Source organism: Seriola dumerili, unplaced genomic scaffold (assembly GCF_002260705.1).
Source record: "Seriola dumerili isolate Sdu_G_001 unplaced genomic scaffold, Sdu_1.0 BDQW01000331.1, whole genome shotgun sequence".
Lineage (NCBI taxonomy): Eukaryota > Metazoa > Chordata > Actinopteri > Carangiformes > Carangidae > Seriola > Seriola dumerili.
Window position 1 is genome coordinate 9,600,737 of NW_019174586.1, and position 18,665 is coordinate 9,619,401.

At 40.8% G+C, this 18,665-nt stretch overlaps 1 protein-coding gene across 1 annotated transcript in view; it reads right to left on the reverse strand.

The window, feature by feature from the left end:
- Positions 1-13,321: 13,321 nt before the first annotated feature.
- The window catches only part of LOC111232566 (peroxisome proliferator-activated receptor gamma coactivator 1-beta-like), a 98,378-nt gene continuing 93,034 nt past the window's right edge, over positions 13,322-18,665 (reverse strand). The window contains exons 7-12 of the mRNA XM_022760147.1: positions 17,977-18,041; positions 16,898-17,531; positions 16,159-16,216; positions 15,736-15,854; positions 14,514-14,641; positions 13,322-13,967 (exon numbers count right to left, since the gene is read on the reverse strand). Coding sequence (XP_022615868.1) covers positions 13,876-13,967; positions 14,514-14,641; positions 15,736-15,854; positions 16,159-16,216; positions 16,898-17,531; positions 17,977-18,041 — 1,096 coding nt within the window. The 3' untranslated portion in view covers positions 13,322-13,875. The remainder of the gene's footprint in view (positions 13,968-14,513; positions 14,642-15,735; positions 15,855-16,158; positions 16,217-16,897; positions 17,532-17,976; positions 18,042-18,665) is intronic.

Sequence of the window (18,665 nt, forward strand, 5' to 3'; positions counted from 1 at the left end):
TAGCAGGGATAATGAAAAGTGATCGCCACTGGAGTCTCAACGGGGGGGCAGCTATATTCATCACCACCCCTCCCTCCCCTCCCTTACACGCTGTAGTAATATAATAATAGCCATGGATACATAATCTAAGTGTGTCGTCACTGGTGTATGACGTAAATCCCCATGACGTAAGGGCATGTTGGGAGCTCAAAGGATTGCCGTATACGGTTGTGATGATCAGCAGTGCTTGTAAAGCCTGGCTCTGACGCAGGGACAACCCGTGACTGCAGAGAGTGAGAGAGAGAGGGGGAGAGGCAGAGCAGCAGCTGCAGTACACCCAGAGAGCCTGCAGGAAGGGAGCTTTACCCTCATTCTAGCAGGGATCGGGGGCAGTCGTGACTGCAGAGCTGCCAGCCTGCAAGCCACAGCAGAGAGCAATGCAGGACTATTTATAGACGACTATGCATGTGTCGGCTGCAGTTTCTAAGCAGAGGAAGTCACTTGACTAGTTTGCTCAGGCTTTGTTGTCCCAGAAATGCATTCTCATCAGCATCGCTGTGGCAGTGCAATGTTTAGTTGCTGCTGTGTGGAATCACACTGGAATCACATGAAATTCTTACATTAGATCACCTGTGTGTGCAGCATTCAGAAATAACCAGGCTTACTTCCACCAGTTTCTTTTTATGGTAACCTCTTGACATCCAGCTTTCACCTTTTGTTTCCCCTCTAGATAGTGTTGAAGTTGTTAAAATCACATTGATTGACACTGTCAGGCAGTATCACTGAGAACACACAGACCTGAAGCGTTAAAGTTCCTCTCCAGACACATTTTAAACTATGTAAAAATACTCTGCAATGATTAATATTTTGTTTAACATTATTTTCATGAATAAAAAGTGGAGATAAACTCAAAGAAAGGGGTCTGGAAGGACATCTATGCTTACTTCCTCATTGAGAAATTCTAGATAAGGCCTTGTGCCCCGCCCACTCCCGCTGCTTGCGCTAGGCTGACAGTTGAAAGAGTAGAGAGCGTCAAAGGAAACATCAGAGAGACTCAGCCACATGTTTGAGCCTCAGTTAGACCCAGACTCAGGAGTTTTTGAGTTTGTTATTCACCAAAATGGGTGACTAGCAGACATCAGACATATCAGAACGGTTAGCGCAGTTAGCATCTTTTATGGCAAGGTTTCAGGTTTATTTTGCCCGTGCTCCGTTCCCGCAAGTTGACAGGATTGGTTCTTTACATGACGTATGAAGCCCTGGCTGTCTGAAGCCATTTTTATGAGAAAGTCATTGGTTCACTGCAGTTCCAAGGTGGAAATACTCCAAGAAATAATCATTGCATTGCCTGCTTATTTTGCTCATGATATGTATTCTATTATATAGAAAACACCATATGGACATGTTAACAAGGTTTAAAACTTGATTTTCATCGGACTGAATCTTTAAATAATGATCTAAAACAAGAAAGACGAGCTAAACATTTCTGAAGCTGTATCTAACAAATGTTTGGCATTTCTTTCATTTTCAAAATCATAGTCAATAACATTGCTCTAGATCAGCAATTACATTAATCAACAAATTGTTTCAGCAGTAGAGACTGTTTAACAACTTATTCCTGTGACTGTAAAATCTGAAGAGAAATGTTAGAAAGCTGTGAAATAACTGCTGAGACAGGTTGACCTTTTTCAAAGACAAATGATTTTAAGGTGACGCAAAAACAAAAAAAAAAAGTGAGAGGAGATGTGATCTCAGGAGGACACAATGACGTGACAGTTTTCTTTCTTTAACACAGGCAGAAAAGCGAGACAAATCATTCCAGTGACGTATGTGCCCGCGTGCATCAACATGTCTCATGAGGACAGTTAAGAGGCTGCAGGATGTTTGAAGAAATCAACAGTATCACGAAGTGCAACGCACTGAATGTGCTTGCATCTGTTCAGTGATATAACACCAAACACTGCTGTTCTCCAGCTCATGGTCAAAATCCCCACAGGAGGTTTTAAAGATAATATGATTTCTAGGTAGGAGAAAACATATTCCTGAATTATACACTATATATGCATTATTATTTATATTATTTAACCGGGTATGGGTTTAATATCTTTTTTTTCCTGAGGCTAAAGATAAATATTACAGATAAACAGTAGAATAAAAACATGTGAAAGGTAGAAAAGTGGACAGCAACAAAATAGACGCAAGCAGATCAGCATGTTCAGTGAGTTCAGTAGTTGTAAGTCATCAGTTTGTGCATATGTGTCACATGGAGTCAGCATCCACTGAATGCAACAGTTATCATCGTGTTGGACAAGGTGACCTTTGACCTGAAGTAACTCTCTGCAGTGTGTAATGTTTGCTGTCTGAGCTCAGTTGACGTTCCCAGAGACGCTGCTCACTGTGGCTGAGCGCTGACCTCATTTCTAAGATGACTTTAATACAATACATATTTTAAACACGCTTAATTGGTTTTGAGAATTTGTCTTGAGTTAATCTGTCTAAATAAACAGCAAAAAATGGCAGAATGAATAATATCAAAATTTATTTCAGCAAATGGCAAAAAAAATCATGGTTGTCGCTTTGAGTTTCTGAGATTAGAGAGATGTTTACCAACAGAAGACCTTCAACTCACTGGTCTGTGCTAAGTACTGAAGAAAAGTATTTACCACGCAGCAGACATGAGGGGAAATCAGATGTAGTTTCTTTCTCATCATACAAATGATGTTTCCATGCCCTTTAGCCAAGCAGCATATTTTCCCCAAATACTGAAATCCATTCAGACTCCCAAGTTTCACCAATCAGCTTTTTCAGTCATACAGTGAGGAATAAACAAACACTAAGTTTAATCTTTATTATTGAGCGTAATGAGAAAACTGGGAATATGCCACTGTACGGATTAAGCCAGATTTTAGCACCAAATTAGTTGCCCCCGACTAATTTCAGAAATGGGCCAAATTTCTGCCATATCGGTTGTTGTTTGTCTGACTAATTGCTTGAATCATCAGTGATTTGGCTCTCGGACAACTGGTTGGATTTCTGGAATGTCAGAAATCTTGGCTGTCTGAAGTTTTGGTAATTCCACAGTCCAATTTCTCTCAAGGCCGCTGTCAAAAGATGCTTTTATAAACTGTAGTGAGCTTGTTTTAATATTACTGAAGTTGTATTTGACATGTTATGCCTAAAGTCTTGGCTGAGACTGCTGAGATAAAAAATTGATTTACGCTGCAGAACAGACCATACTGTCTGCATCTGCCAGCCATCTGTGGCTCCATATTTTTATTCATTTCTTCTTACTTTCCACTTGGTAGCGCTGCACAAAGTAATGCTGACTTTCCCTCTTGTTGTCAACCAGGCTTGGGCTGATATTCGATAATATCGAAAATCGCGATATTTCCGTCCACATGCGATATTTTTCATAATATAGAAAAAATAAATATTATTATTTTTTTATTTTTATTTTTACAGTTTCACACATACTACCCTGCTGCTGATTCCGACCCTTATTTCACTGCTTTGCTTACTGTACATTTTACCTTGGCATGTGACAAATAAAACTCTGAAACACCTGAAACATAAAACACAACAATATAAAATAAAACACATTTAGATTTACTCATTTGGTGTTTTTATCCAGGGTGACTTACAAGTGAGGGACATCCCTAAGGCTCCAGTGCAGTAGGAGACCTTGGTGAAAGTACTAAGTACTACATCTATTTAATAAGTGCAAGAAGATCAAAATAAAGAAGTGCACCGAAATTGCATAGAAAGTGCTAGTTAGGAATATTAGGGTGTTTAGGAGAGGAGGGGCTCTCTGAAGAGATGAGTCCTCAAGAGATTCTTGAAGATAGAGATGGACGCTCCTGCTCTGATAGCATTCAGTAGCTGGTTCCGCCATCAGGGAACCACAGACGAGAACAGTCTGGACTGTGTGCCTGCCTTGTGTGCAGGGATGCAATGCCAGACGACATTCTTTGGAGGAACACAGTGGCCGAGAAGGAGCCTGAGACTCTGTGATTGAGTTCAAGTAGATGGGTGCAGACCTGGAAGTCGCTTTGAAGGCAGCATTGGTGATTTGAATTTGATTCGGACGGCCACAGGTAGCCTGTGTAGGTCGGTTATTTTGAATATATCTCAACTTAAGCCATAATGTGATTTGCATAAAACAGAAAAACAAACTTTGACTTTCAGCCTCAACATGAGGAACTGGAACAAATAAACAGAAGATATGAGGTTCATGGTGGGCGGTCGTTTCTTGTCCTGCTGTCCCTGTCAGAGTTAAGCTGAAGCTCATGGGGACAACACTGTGTGTGTGTAATAACTCTGCACTGCACTGCAGAGCAGCTCTGTTTGCTGCAGTCACGACTGCCCCACAGAAACAACCAAACAGAGGACAGCAGGACAGGAAATGGCTGACAGGATGATTTCTAATCGTCTGCTTTCTCCTCTGGCTTTGAGCTGAACAATTAATCACCAAAGTTTATTAAAAAAAAAAAAAAAAAAGTTAATGCTTTGCAAATTGGCTGCATTGACTGGAGAAATGTTTAACTACACATGAATAAATGACTGTAGTTAGAAGTTTATGATGTGAGTTCATACACCACGTTGGGACTTCTTTGGGAAACCTAGCTTTAACTTGTGCAGCTTAATACAACAACCTTGTATTACAGTACTTGTGTCTTGACGATACAGCAGGTTTATAGATTGTTGGGTGTGTTGCTATGAGTCACTGGTCCATCTTTAAAAACGTAAGAGCTGTGTTTGCATTCTCCAAAGTAAGCCGAGCGCTTTCAAAGTGAGCAGCAGGCTCCACTAAGGCTGTTCCTGTTCACAGATTCTGTTTATGATATTCATGGACAGAATCTCTTCCATCTCAGCCAAGGAGTAAAGAGGGTTCATGCTTTCCTAATCTCGGGGTTGTATCTCTGCTTTTTGCAAATGATGTGGTTCTGCTGGCTTCACTGGAGTGCGACCCGAAGTGTGCACTGTGTCGATGGGTAGTCAAAATGAGAAGCAGGTGGGATGAGAGTCAGTTGTATGAGGATAAGGAGGGAGTCTCTGCCCCAAGTGAAAGTGATTAAGTGTTTTGGAGTCTTGTTCCCAGTAGAGGGTTAGATTGTACCTTGAGATTTCACCAGACTGTCATGGTGGAAGGAAAGAAGCTGGAGCCAGAATGTGAACGCTCCAACTCTCACCTGTGGTCATGAGCTCTGGGTAGCGATCAAAAGAAAGAGATTTCAGATATAAGAAGCTGAAGTGACTGATGTGCTGTGTTAAAATGGTCGTTGTGCCAAACCAACCAGGCGTTAGTATTGAGAATCTATAGATCTACACATTTTAGCTGCTTTCAGCTAAATGTTTAATTTCCCCAGCAAAAATCATTTGTTTTCACTATATTTCTGTCCACAAGTAACACAATGACAGAATGTATGACTATTTTGGTCATGGGTTTCAAACTCTTTCCGTATTATAAAACATAAAAAAGTAAAGATATTATCAGATGGGAGTCTGTGGTCTAATTTGTGTCAGTTTAGGGGTCCTTGATGTGAAAATATTTGAGAACCACTGCTCTAACCACCTATTAAACCCACTTGACACTAGCTGACCAGCACCAAAGGACAAAAAGACAAAGTTAGCAGCTAGCTGGTGAAGAAAGAAAGACAATTAGAGCTAAGGGGAGACAAATTATTACATTCATCAAGTTGTCAGAAACATAACTCCAGAGGGATGCTCATGCTGCTGTGTGACTTCTGGCTATGTGAGTTCCTTCTGTTTCGCTGTGTTCAAAAATGGCTTTATGTGGTTTTATGTTTTGTCATCATTTGCTGTAGTTAGTTTGGACCTGGATGCAACTATCTGTGCCAATCTTATGCTGGTTTCAGACCAAACATGCAAGAGGGAATAGCAAGTATCCTTGTCATCACTGATATATTGCTCCATGCTTGAGATGGGAGAGACAAGAGCAGAGTTAGAGACTTTTTTATTTTGGATGAATGCACTTGGACATCCTATTTGGGGTCAGAGAGTAATGTAGTTGAACTTTGGCTGCCCAACCTGGCAGAAAATCAGCATAATGCAGACTGCTATGGCCCCTAGTAGCTGACCAGGAGAGAGTGCTGTTTGCCTCACAGAAGGAACATAATTGATGTTTGGTTGGTACATTTAGATTTTTTATTTTTTTTTTATCTTCATAGCCTCAGGGCTTTGTGAAACATAAAATGCTCCCATGTGTTTTTGCTGGTGTGGATGTGACAGAGGAAAAGAGACCATCCGTACAGCAGTGCTCATAAAGTGATGTCCCATGTACAGACATCATCAGTGCAGTCAGTGACATGTGAATCACAGTCTAGCCAGGCGGAAAATTGCCAGCGGCCTCTTAATAGGGTGCTGTTTAACCAGGGGAAGACTAGAAAGAGGGAGTGCCCATTAATGTGTGAACACAGGCAGCAGAGCATATGGCTTTGTGAAGCTGAACCTCTCCACAGCATGGATAGGTCGATCACAGCAGCCATACAATACATTCCGTCTTGTGTAAACATGCCAACGCCCAGCTGTATTCAAACACACATAAATAACACTCATGAAAGGCACAAGACATGACAGTTTCAAACTGTGTCTAAAGACGAGTAACTGCTCCCAGAAACTGACATTTGTTTTTGTGACTGATCACAGTGAGCAAGATGATTTGTTTGCAGCAGCAAGTGCCAGCAACATAAAGCATTTCAACATAGTTGAACCCAAACCCTATATAAATAAGAAAGAAAAATGCAGGCTTCTAAAGTGCAGTGAGTATATTTTTACTGCCATATTGCAGACATTGGAAAGTATAGCACAAATACCTGTTGAAACATTTCATATTTATAGCAGCTACTCAATTTGTCAATACTGTCTTCAGTAGTAAGCTGACGTAAGTGAAATGTCAGTGACCAGAAACCTCCAAAGGAAGGTACCCAGGAGGGATCCTGATCAGATGCCTGAACCACCTCCACTGGCACCTTTTGACACAAAGGAGCAGTTTCTCTACTTCGGGCTTACCCTATCTCTAAGGCTGAGTCCAGAGACCCTACAGAAGAAACTCATTGGGGCCGCTTATATTTGTGATCCTATCCTTTTGGTCACTACCCAGTTCATGGCCAGAGGTGAGGGTCGAAACATATATCAACTGTTAAATTGAAAGCTTTGCCTTTTGGTTCAGCTCCCTCTTTACCACAACGATCTGGTACAACATCTGCATTATTGCTGACGCTGCACCGATCCAGCTGACGATCTCGTGCTCCATCACTTGTGAACATGGTCCCAAGACAACAGAACCACATCATCTGCAAATAGCAGAGACACAATTCTGAGGCTCCCAAACTGGATATTGTCCTCACCCTGGCTGCCCTTTGAGATCCTGTCCATGAGTATCACAAACAGGATTGGAGACAAGGGTCAACCTTGGTGGTGAATAAGGACACTCACAACTCTCGCTTTGGTTATACAAAGACCTGATGGCTCGTGGCTCGTAGCAACAGCCTCAGTACCGTGAGGAAGAAACCCCAAAATGTCCTGTTAGCTTTCTTTTGATGTCGACAGTAAATATGGTCAAACGTGAGCTAAAACACAATCAACCCATCTCTAAAAACCTTTTCTTTTTTTTCTCACAAATAACCACATTAGTTGAAAGAATGCTGTTCATTAGGATTTTATTTTTTGGAGGCAAATCAATGAATATATGTACTTTATACAGTATATGAGGAGCACATCTCTACAGTTTCATAATGTAAACAATCTCTGAAGAGAAATGTATTCAGTTTAAAAGGAAGCCATAGTCTTCTGTTTTAAACTATTTACATGAATTAAAATATAATTTATAACATCAGATACTTCCGCTTCTATGAAACTAGATTTTAACAATTCAAAAATACTGAAATGCCTTTGTCTCCACATTCTCAAGACATATGAAATCACACAAAACGAAGAAAAAAAAAACACCATTTAAAGACATCCAAACTAAGTGGCGTATAAATAAAAAAAGAAGAAACGCAAAATAAAACCAACATATGTAAAAATATAAAATCTCACTAGCAGTATTTACCTTTTTTGTTTTACCAAAAACTAAGTTAAAAAAGAAAAAAAATCATTTATGTGAATTTGATAGTCATTAGATGTAAATAGACAATGAAATCAATAGTAATGAAAAACAACAAAAACAATGTATGCCCTTATGTCAAAATATTTTCTTCCACCAAAAAAACACCCACTCACATTTAGCAGATTTTGACAGTTTGCATTCCCTATTAAGTGCCTATTTGACATCACTGTTGCCATCAAGTTTGAAAGATTACCCATTAGTTTATGTGTATTGTACAACTGTTGATGATGAAATGTGACACAACCATTTACAGATCAAACAACGGAAGTGGAATCTGAGGCCGGAATCGGGCCGGTATTGCAAGCACTCCTGTCCTGTTAGGGGCTAATTTGATGGTGTAGCTAGCTGACAGATACATTGTTTTCTGAACTAAAGAAACAGTGAGTGACATAAAAAAAAAAAGAAGGAAGTGTTTTTGTGGGCCATGGCATTGGAAAGATGAAATCTATAAAACTGAATCTGACGTGGCTGCCGAAAACGTCACATTTTTTCTGCGAGCCGTCACGAGCCACGCTCTTTATAGTTGAATTTTTTCTTTTTGGTCAACTCATCTATCAAGTTTTATGGTTTTCTTGCCATTTTCCATTTTTCTGAAATGAATAGTGGAAAGAAAGGTATTGCATTCTGATGAGGGTAATTCCCTTTGGAAGTTTTTTTTTTTTTATAATTTTTTTTATTTTATTTTTTTTAAACATTTCTTTTTTATTTGGATTCGTTGCCCATTGACCTAGGACCTAGACCAAGCGGACAGCGGTATTATGTTGAAATGTGTCAACGTGTTCTCAAAACACTGAGGAGAATGGTCAACATCAAAGTTTTCTATAAGAAAGTATATAATCATCTAGATATCTACACAAACACACAAATATATATTCATATATATGTATATACCTTTTTATAATATGGCTATTGAAAAAAGTTTTAATTACGTCAGTAATTATTTAATAATAAATGGATTGGAAAGGAGTTGAAACGGTAATACTAAAAGCTAGTGGTAGCTTCGTTTTCCACCCCGATTGATTTTTAAGGCTTGCCATGATGAAAAATGGGGTTGTTTCGATGTCATTCACCTCTATAACAAAGGAGGTACCCTCACAGGCACAGCGGCAGTCACTGTAGAAATCCCACCATATGCTGATGTCTCAAGATTTCCTCAGATAAGTGAAAGTCTAAATTTTGGATTATTTTGGATGTAGAAACTGTATGTTTCTCCTCTAAAAAGGATAAAGCAACAGATCAAACAGGAACTAGTTTTTCCCCACATAAAATGTTTGCCATTGCAAGCTTAACTTGCTATCTAAAGGCATTTTAAGGTAAAATTTTGGTCATCAGTAAAAAAAAACAAAACAAACAAAATTGTAAAACTTTCCACATAGGTTGGAAGATACATTTCTCCTCTGGTTCACACCCTTAATGTGCACCCTTTAACTTCCTCTTACATTGTTTCAGTGTAAAACTGCTCTGGACCATAATATACTACTGTAATTTGAATTTTATAGTAATTGATTTAATCCAAATTCTTCCTTTTTGGGGATGAAGGAAAGGTGCAGCAGTGACACTGGGATTTCTACAGTGTCTACCTTGTCTGTCTCAAGTAGTCTGAAATTATTTAACGGGGTCAAACCAGCGACAACTTTCTTTTTTCTTTTTTTCCTCCCTCCCACATTCCTTTACCGGAGTCATACATGTATAATTATTAGCTGATACTGTAATACAAACGTCCATTGCAACTCAGATTTTAGCAAACCTGTGCACCATCAAAATGTGGTAATAACATAGTTACAACAGCTTCCTTTCAATGAGAAGAAAATATTGTGAAGTTATTTCACTACTTGGGACGTTATTTTGTGCAAGAGTATATTAGTACAATTTGTTTTGTATACGTGTTATGTGTTTACGACGTGACTGACCACATTCTTCCTGTAATTTGTTTTTATGATTTTTTTTGTATTTAACAGCAGTCTACATACAGTACAGTAGCCTATTGAATCTGCAGCTCAAAGATCGCCCGTGTTGTAGTTCAACAACCAACATACACTGTACATTATTACCTCAGTTTTTCGGAAAGGCTGTCTTAAAGATAAGATTATTATGTATTGCATCTCAAATTGCTTTTTAAGGAAACAGAAAGAAAAATCATCAAAAATATTTAGTCATTTCAAAACAGCAAAGAAATAGAACCTTCTAGTGTGATAGTCTAAAGGGATACTTATATCTTTTTTGTCTTTTACAACAGTGTTGGACTTTGGGTGAAGTCATTTCAACGTAAATTTTTTTCCCTTCATTTCCTCCCTGCACTGAACAAACATAACTCAGTGGAACGAAACCGACCTGACCGTCTCCTGTCTGATTAGCAATCAACTGTGACCCGCCACCTTTTTAAAAAAACAAAAAAACAAAAACACACAATACATTTTATGTTTACAACGAGGCATAGTGCTATATACACATTATATATTCATATAATATATTTTCTTTTTTTTATATGTAAACCAGCACATTCTCTCACTTTTTAGTAGTATACATACTAAGCACAAATACTCATTCAGTTGTTCGCGATTAGTTTTGTTACAATTTCAATTTTTTTTTTTTTTTTTTCCTGACACCTTGTTTCTTAATCAGTATGTATAGCACTAAATTGTTTTTGTTAGTTTTGGATACCAGTGAGCCTGGAGAGGGTCCATCCTTCTAGGCCACTTCACTTGCTGTTATTTTTTTTAAAACACTGAATAAGGCGCCTTTGTACTTAGTGTGCGTTCCTAATAAAGTCAAAGGAGAATCGAGTGATGTAAACATTCAATTTTTTGTGTGTGTTACCAAGGAGTTGATTAGATAGAGAAAGAAGAAGGAAGAGGAGAAATGGGGATTATTTGTTAAAAAGCGGGGAGTTTACCAGGGTTTGGAGAAGACCTGGAAACAAGGCCTTGAACCCACGTAGCCAGAAAGTGACAGAGTTAAAGATAGAGATAGAGGAAGAGTCGGGCTGCATTTTATTGAGATTCCTAGTCAACGAGAGGAGGAACAGGGAAACCAGGAGGAATGGCGTGTCCCTGAAGAAAACAAGAAAATGGGGGCAAAGATTAGGAATCTTCCCCTCCAAGCGCACTCAAGGACCAACCAACCACCAAGCCACCGTTCAACCCCTCCTAACCCCTCCTCACCAACCCGCAAGCGTCAGCAGTGTCCGACTCAAACACGAGACAAAGACAAAACACTCACAAGGACACACGATTGAGACTCCAAGAAACGGACACGCTTAAAACCATTATGAGGCAAGCGAAGGATACAGTTAGAGAGAAGATAGATTATTCCCCTTACAAGGGACTTAGTGGTAGAGGAGTCATAGTATAAAAAAATCAAACACAACCCCCCCCCCATACTACCTATAATTGCCCACCCGTTGGGGAAAACCTCACACAGAACACTTCCGACAAAAAAACGAAACAAAGTGAGAGACATAAAAGAGTAGGGGAGAGCATCCAGTAGATCAAGGAAATAAAAAGACAGGGGAGCAAGGATGGATGGATGTGAGGTAGAGATGCTCAGCTGATACAGTACCTCCTGGACGAGAAATCGGATCCTTGGCCGATTGCTCTTTTCATTACTTTCAAGCCCATCCCTTGCTCGTTCCCTGGCTGTGTTGTAGGTGGCGGTTTGGTGCCACCAGATTGGCAGGCTCGGAGGCTCTCTCCCTTTTGACGGTGGGTGCTACTGGCTGTGTCAGGAATGTAAATTAGGCGCTACCCAGACTGCACCTCAAGCTAGAGTTGGTCGCATGCAGTCAACTGGATGACTAAGCAAGTCTATCTTTAAAGCACCAAAAAGCTCCACAATCTTTGGGCAAGCAGAAATGGGGAAACACAATTATTACATTCAGATTCTTAAATACATTCCACTTGAACCAACAGATTCATCTATGTTCCATGGGTGGACAGCAAATTGGTTCATACTTTTGAAACCCAATGTCAAGCGCCAATGTCACAGAAAAAAAAAAAAAAGGATTTGTGGATAATCCAAATAGTTGAATCCCATTTACAGTTCTTGGCCCTGTAATGAACTTTGCATGAAAGAAGGTTGGACTGGGATGGTCTCGACAAAGTGAAGATGTGTTGAAGTCATACCGAGGATGGTATAAAAGCGCCAACTGCTACCGTCTTTATTTCCCCATTTAATTCCTGCTTGCTTCAGTCCAAATGTAAACAGTAACTGTTGCATTGGCTGTGGCATTCGGGGGGTGGGGGTGTCATTAGGCTGCAGCCTTTATTGGACAAATGTTCAGTGGGACCCTATCAAAGATGCATCAAGACCCGTCTAGATGAGGAAGAAATTTACCTGGTATCAGCAGATGAAGCACAACTGTTCTGTAAAAACCAACCGTTTTTACTGAAAAACTCTTCAGTGGTTCAAAGACTGGTGAACAGAAGAAATTTGCTGCTGGTAACTATGTTGATAGTGTTACTAATTAGTGCAGCATTGGTGTTCAATCACCAGTTTTGGTACATTTACACCTTTCCTGTAACCCTAACTTTATCCCAATCCAATCCCGACTGAACTCTTATCTTACCCCAACCCTTACTTCTAACACTAGCCGAAAACCAATGGATTTTCTTTAACCAAAGCAGTGAATATTTTTAAGCTTTTCGACCCACTACAGTCATGTCATAGGAAATTTGACATCGTCAGCAGACTAGCCAAGGGTATTTTATTTTAGCTTATTTGGCCTATTCACATGTGCAACATTCAAGATAAGCGCTTCTCTCGTAACCACTCTAGTCTGAATTGGTTGGAAAGAATTTTGAGGTAAAATTTTTCCCAAATCCAAGTTGGGATCTTGATGAACAAAGCGCCTATTAAACAGAGCCTGCAGCAGCCAGTAGCAGAAACCAAAATAGTCAGCATGGCAGAGTTAGAGACAAGAGTCAAAGGGGGAAAGTGGAGGACAGCGGAGACATTTACCTCCTTACAGTGCATAGATCAAATCAAGGAAGCACTACAATTACAAAAAAGAAAAAAACATGATTTTTTTCTTCTTCATTTTAGATTTGTAAACTTTATCAGTCATCAAATGATTACGTTAAATGTGTTTTGTTATATTCTTTGTCCATAACACACACACAATAGATTTTAAAATTTATAACATCCACAATTTTTCGCTAAAACAAAGCAGGGTTTTTTTTTTTTTTTGTATTTTTTTTCTGGTTACACAACCACACAACTTCAGGGCGAACACAGCTTGCAGGTTCACCACCCCTGGCCGGAAAGAGGGAGGTTTTTCTTTTTTTTTTACAAAACAAACAGAACAAAGAACACGCACACGCAGAAACACACACCACGACGACCAACGCAACGCAGGGATAGCAAGTATTTTGCTACAGAAGTCTTTCACACCTGTGCTTCCAAGGCGGGGCGATGATGTCACCAACACAGACAGGAAGCAGCTTTGTTGTTATTGTTGTTCAGCAGAGAACTGTATCATTATCATGTGTAGTTGTTGTACCATTGCTGTTAAAAGTCCTATTTCCTCCATTGTCTCATAACTCATCCAGACTCCCAGTGGCTTCCTCGTTTTTAAGCAGTATCCTCCGGTGAAAGAAACTTAAAAAACAACAAGGTCCTTATCGTTACTTTGTTCCAATGGTAAAAATGTAAACATTTTGCGAGGTTGCCTTGCATGGAGGTACTGAGAGGCCTGTCTGAGGGCAGAGCCGTGTAGTCGGAGGGGTGTTGCTGTGGTTTACTAAGGCTGGCCAGTCAGGGGTGCTGTGCTGTCAGCGGTGCAGGGACTTCTGGGCCTCCTTCAGCAGAGTGTCAAAGTCCAGTGCATCGTACTTGCTTTTGACAGGGCCCGGACCTGCCTCATCTAAAAGAAAGAAAAACAAGGGCCTAGTCAAACACAAGAAGTCAATGTAGAATACATTCCTCTCAGTCTTCAAGTACAATTTCAGATGGACTGTGTATGGAGGCAAAGTAAACTTGCATGGTGCCTTTGCGTAGACTTCAACTTTGGTGAATTGTGACATGCAAAATTGCAAAAATCTATTTTGTCACAATTAAAAATAGCTAGTGCACATGGTAGTCACGGTAGTCACGACCTTGCCAAAAAGCTTCCAGCACAATGTATTTTGCAATAGAAATGAATTCAGCTGTGCCAATTTATGCTTTGTGATATTAACCTTCATTTTTGGTTGACAGTGCTGTACTGATGCAACTCTTGGAGATCTGAAAACCTTTGGACACAGTTCAGTTTGGATTTAATGTTGCAACAACAGGCTAAAGCTAACTGACAACAGAAAATTATAGTACAGCAACTAGAAGCTGCCAAAGTTGCCCATTTTTCAGGTGATGCTCATTTACTATTTGAGTCTATTTAACCCTTTCACTGTGTGTGTGTGTGTGTGTTCATTACCAAGGTCTATGTAGCGTTTTCTTGTCAGCCTCCTTAAGCCTGCAGGTCCATTCTGGAAAACGGTCTCCCGTTCTCTCCAGTGCCTTTGAACCCCTGACTGGCGAATCTTTATCACCCCACAGCGCTCCCTACAACCGGACAGGTACAGAGACAGACACATGCATTACATTAATGACACTTTGCTTTTGAGGAGATGAAACAGGTACACACTTGCATAAGTAGAGATGAAGAATGCTAAACCAATCATACTCATTCTGAACATTTAAAGGATAATTGGACTGAAATGTTCTAATACAGAGGACATGAAACCAAAAACACCTTGATTACTGATCTGATCTGTTCTTGGACTGATGTCTGTTTTGTATGCTACACCAAGTATATGTCAGAACAAATGTCTAAAATAAGTGAAAGGGCAAACAAGAAGGACAAAAATAAACCAATACTCTAAATGGTACTCTAAAAAGGTTTGTCTGCCACAAGACGAGGGCACCCTTATTATCTTCAACTTTTAAAAGTCATATTTAATTAGTCCCCATGGGAACATTTATCCTCTGTAATTGACCTATCCTAAATATGTAGGAGCAGTGGTCAGCAACAGTACAAAGCTTAGGGACCAATTCCGGTTCAGTGCCTAGGTCAAGGGAAATAGTATCACTATTCCTGGCCACTATCTAGCTGTTGAAGCTACACATACACAAGAAAGTGTGGAACCTGAGGCTGCTGTCAGTGCTACATGCATCACTGCTTAGCAATCACTTGACTGAGAATTGAAAATAGTCAGATGAAATGATGACTCAGCATGTGAACAAAAACAGGAACACTGGAGGCTTGAACTGCTGCAGTAATCATCACAATGTGGATACTAAAGATTTAAACATTTTGTTCCAACAAATTGTGAAGGTTTGTGATTTTCAGTCCTTCTGAAGAATTTAAAATGTTTGCGGCACATCTTTAAAAAAAAAAAAAAAAAAAGATTTGTATGAGTCTGATGACGAACCCCAGTAACTCAATTCTACCACTAACATTTCAATCTGGTAGCCTATAAATTAATGACACTTCAATACTTCCATCTGTTTATAAAGGCCACATTTTAAACAGTCTGTGCAACTTTCTTACACACGCTGAGACCCATAGCACAAAAACTAGGTTTGCTGTCTCTTAAAAAAAAAAAGTTCCCATGTGGCCTCCTTTCAGATCGAGGAATCCAGATCAGGACACTTACTCGTTGCAGATGATGACTTTGCAGTCCTCTGCTTTGCCGAAAACCTGGAAGCGTTTCCTCAGCATGTTCTGGGTCACGCTGCTCGGCAGGTTGTGGATGTAAAACACCTGGCAGTTGTCCTGGCAACAGGGAAACCATGGCAACAGTCAGGACAAAGGACAATACAGAATACAGATAGACATGGCAACTGAAGCAGGAAGGCGGAGTGTAGGGCAGCATCCTGAAGCTCAACACTTCAGACACTCCTGATGCCCCTGTGTTCATTTATATGCAGTCTCTTAGTCTGATCCTGCATGTAAGATACATTATAGCTAATCATTTTGTGTATGTGTGTTTATCTTTGGATGTTTTTGAATGAATGTTTCTTTAACTCTATAGTATTGCAGTGTGCAGGAGACTGTAGAGAGTGAATGTTCTCTGTACCTCGTCAGACTTGGCTTTGTTCCTCTGCTTGTCATCGGGACAGATCTCTGAGTTCTCACTAAAGGAGGCCGAGGAAGAAAAGGGGAGAGAGAGAGGATAAGAAGTGAGATAAGGACATACACAAGGTGAAACTGAAATGTCAGACATGAGGAAACAGGTGAACTGCAGCAAAAAAGGGAGACTTTCTTTTCACTGACTGCAGCAAAGTCCTTGCAGGCAAGTCTCAACCATCTTGTTCTACTGAGCAGATATTATGAACTAACAAGATCAGGCTGTTTAAATGAGCTGAGCCATAACTTGAAATTTGGAAAAAAAAAAAAAAAAAACTGCTTAAAGAGTTTGATGACTGTCCCAAAACAAGATTTGAAACACCTTTTTTAGTTATTCTTCTACTACCAATGTGCAGAGGCTACTTTTAGCCCTGCCTTTGCTAGCAGCACAAGATTGTTGAGGCTGTGTTGGGAGGCAGCTGGTTTGCCTTATGTGGCACAATATGCTGAGAAACTGCACTAAAGAGTCACACCTGGATAGAGTGTATAAATGTCCTTGAATAATACAGAATTGTTCTCTCTCTCTCTTCAGGTGTCTTCTCATACTATTTTCAGCTCTTATTGTCTCTATCCATATTCCTGCTTTTGTTGTTTTCCTCAATCTGATACTTCTCACTACATTTCACTGTTGATCTAATCTCCGTCGCTCTCCCTTCGCTCCTCTCACACTTGTTGTCTGTCTATCTCACCTGGAGTCTGTCTTGCTGGCGGGGGAGTCTGGACACAGGTGAAGGATGGGCGAGGGTGAGCGAGATGCCAACGAGCGCTCCACCTCTTCCTCCGAGGCTGCCGACTGGCAGTCTGACGGCAGCGATGATGATATCACCAAGGTCGTGTGCTGTTCCTTCAGTTCCGCGACCTCTGACATCACCAGCCTCTCCCCCTTATCCTTCCCATCCGATACCTGATCGTCAGCTGCTTTGGGTGCTAGGGTGCCAACTCCATCGGCCCCTCCTTGTGCCTGCAACATGGCGCCGAGCATGGCAGCACTACGCTTGCGGCTCTCCCCAAGGCTCAGTGCGCAGTAGTCGTGGTCGCCAAAGCTGCGGTGGGTGTCACTGTCGCCAGCCTGGCCCATGCGCCGCAGCTGGGCGTACAACTCCGTCTGCTCTGGAAGCTTCCGCTGGTGGGCGCGGCTCAGCCAAGATGAGGCCTTCGTGGCAACGTTAGTGTTTGAAGCCGGATGAACAGACTCGCTGCCACCTCCTCCGCCATCGCCACTGCTGCCGCCACCCACTCCTCCACCGCCCTTTCCTCCCTCTGCCGGCTTGAAGAGCTCATCCTCCACTGGTTTGTGAGGTGGGGTGGTGGGAGGGGTAAGACCTGAGGGGGAGGTAAGTGATACACACATGAGCAGGACACAATACACCCTGCCAAGAAATAGTCCGGCATTATAACCAGTGTTTGTTTTGATTAAACCAATGAGATATAGCATGTTGATTAGAGAGCTTCCAGGTGCTGGTAGGCAGATTTTGTTACCTCTGGACAAAACCAGACTAGCTTTTTACCCTTGTTCTCAGTCTTTATGCTAAGTTAAGTGAACTGGCTGTTAGCTACAGCTTCATAATAACCATACACTAAGAGTGGTATTGATTTCCACATCTAACTCCAGCATCTGGAGCTCTGAGCAGTGTTGATGCCTGGCTACCTGTTACTTCTTATTCCAAGAAAAAAGAAAAAGAAAAAAGATTTGCACTCTAACAAGTGTAACCAGGTGACATCAGCGTATATCCAAATAAACACACGAGTAAACATGAGATGTGTTTACCTGCCGTTCCACACAGATCCACACTGAGTGTCTGCTCGAAAGACTTGGTGCTGTACTGGGACTCTCTGTGGTGGTGGGGGAGAGACACCAGAGATAAAACAGGAGAGAGAGAGAAATTAAAGACTGCTGTGTCATGTTGGAATCTATTGCACTTTTCAAACATTCACGTCAACAGGAATCCAATAACATCCTTAAAAGGCTCAGTAAAAGCTTTTTTTTCTCCCCCTAAAATAAAAACTGCACAGTTTCAGCTGATGTCTGCTGAATTTGAATGATATTTCTCCCTGTAAATGCTACTGGCATTTCTCGGCGCTCCTCATTTCTTATCACAACAACCATATGTACTCCGCTGTCCTCTCCCCTATTCTTCTTCTGCTTTCTATTTCTGGCTGTCTGTTTCTGTTTCTGCACTTGCCATGAAAGGCAGGAGCAGTGCCGAGTGGATTGGCTTCAGGCGGGATATTACTTACCCTCCGCAGAGAACAGCAGAATAAAATTTAAAAAAAAAAACACAACTTTTTTTCTTTTTTTTTTGTGAGTGCTTCAGAAGACAGATTCATTTAGAAGATGGACGGACGCCAGGGGTTTTGTACAGGAACTCAATTCTGCTTTTTGACTGGTTGGAGCTGGACAGGTTCCAGCGTTTGAGGCTGGATGGGTGGGGAGGTTAATTTAGAAAAGTAAGAGCA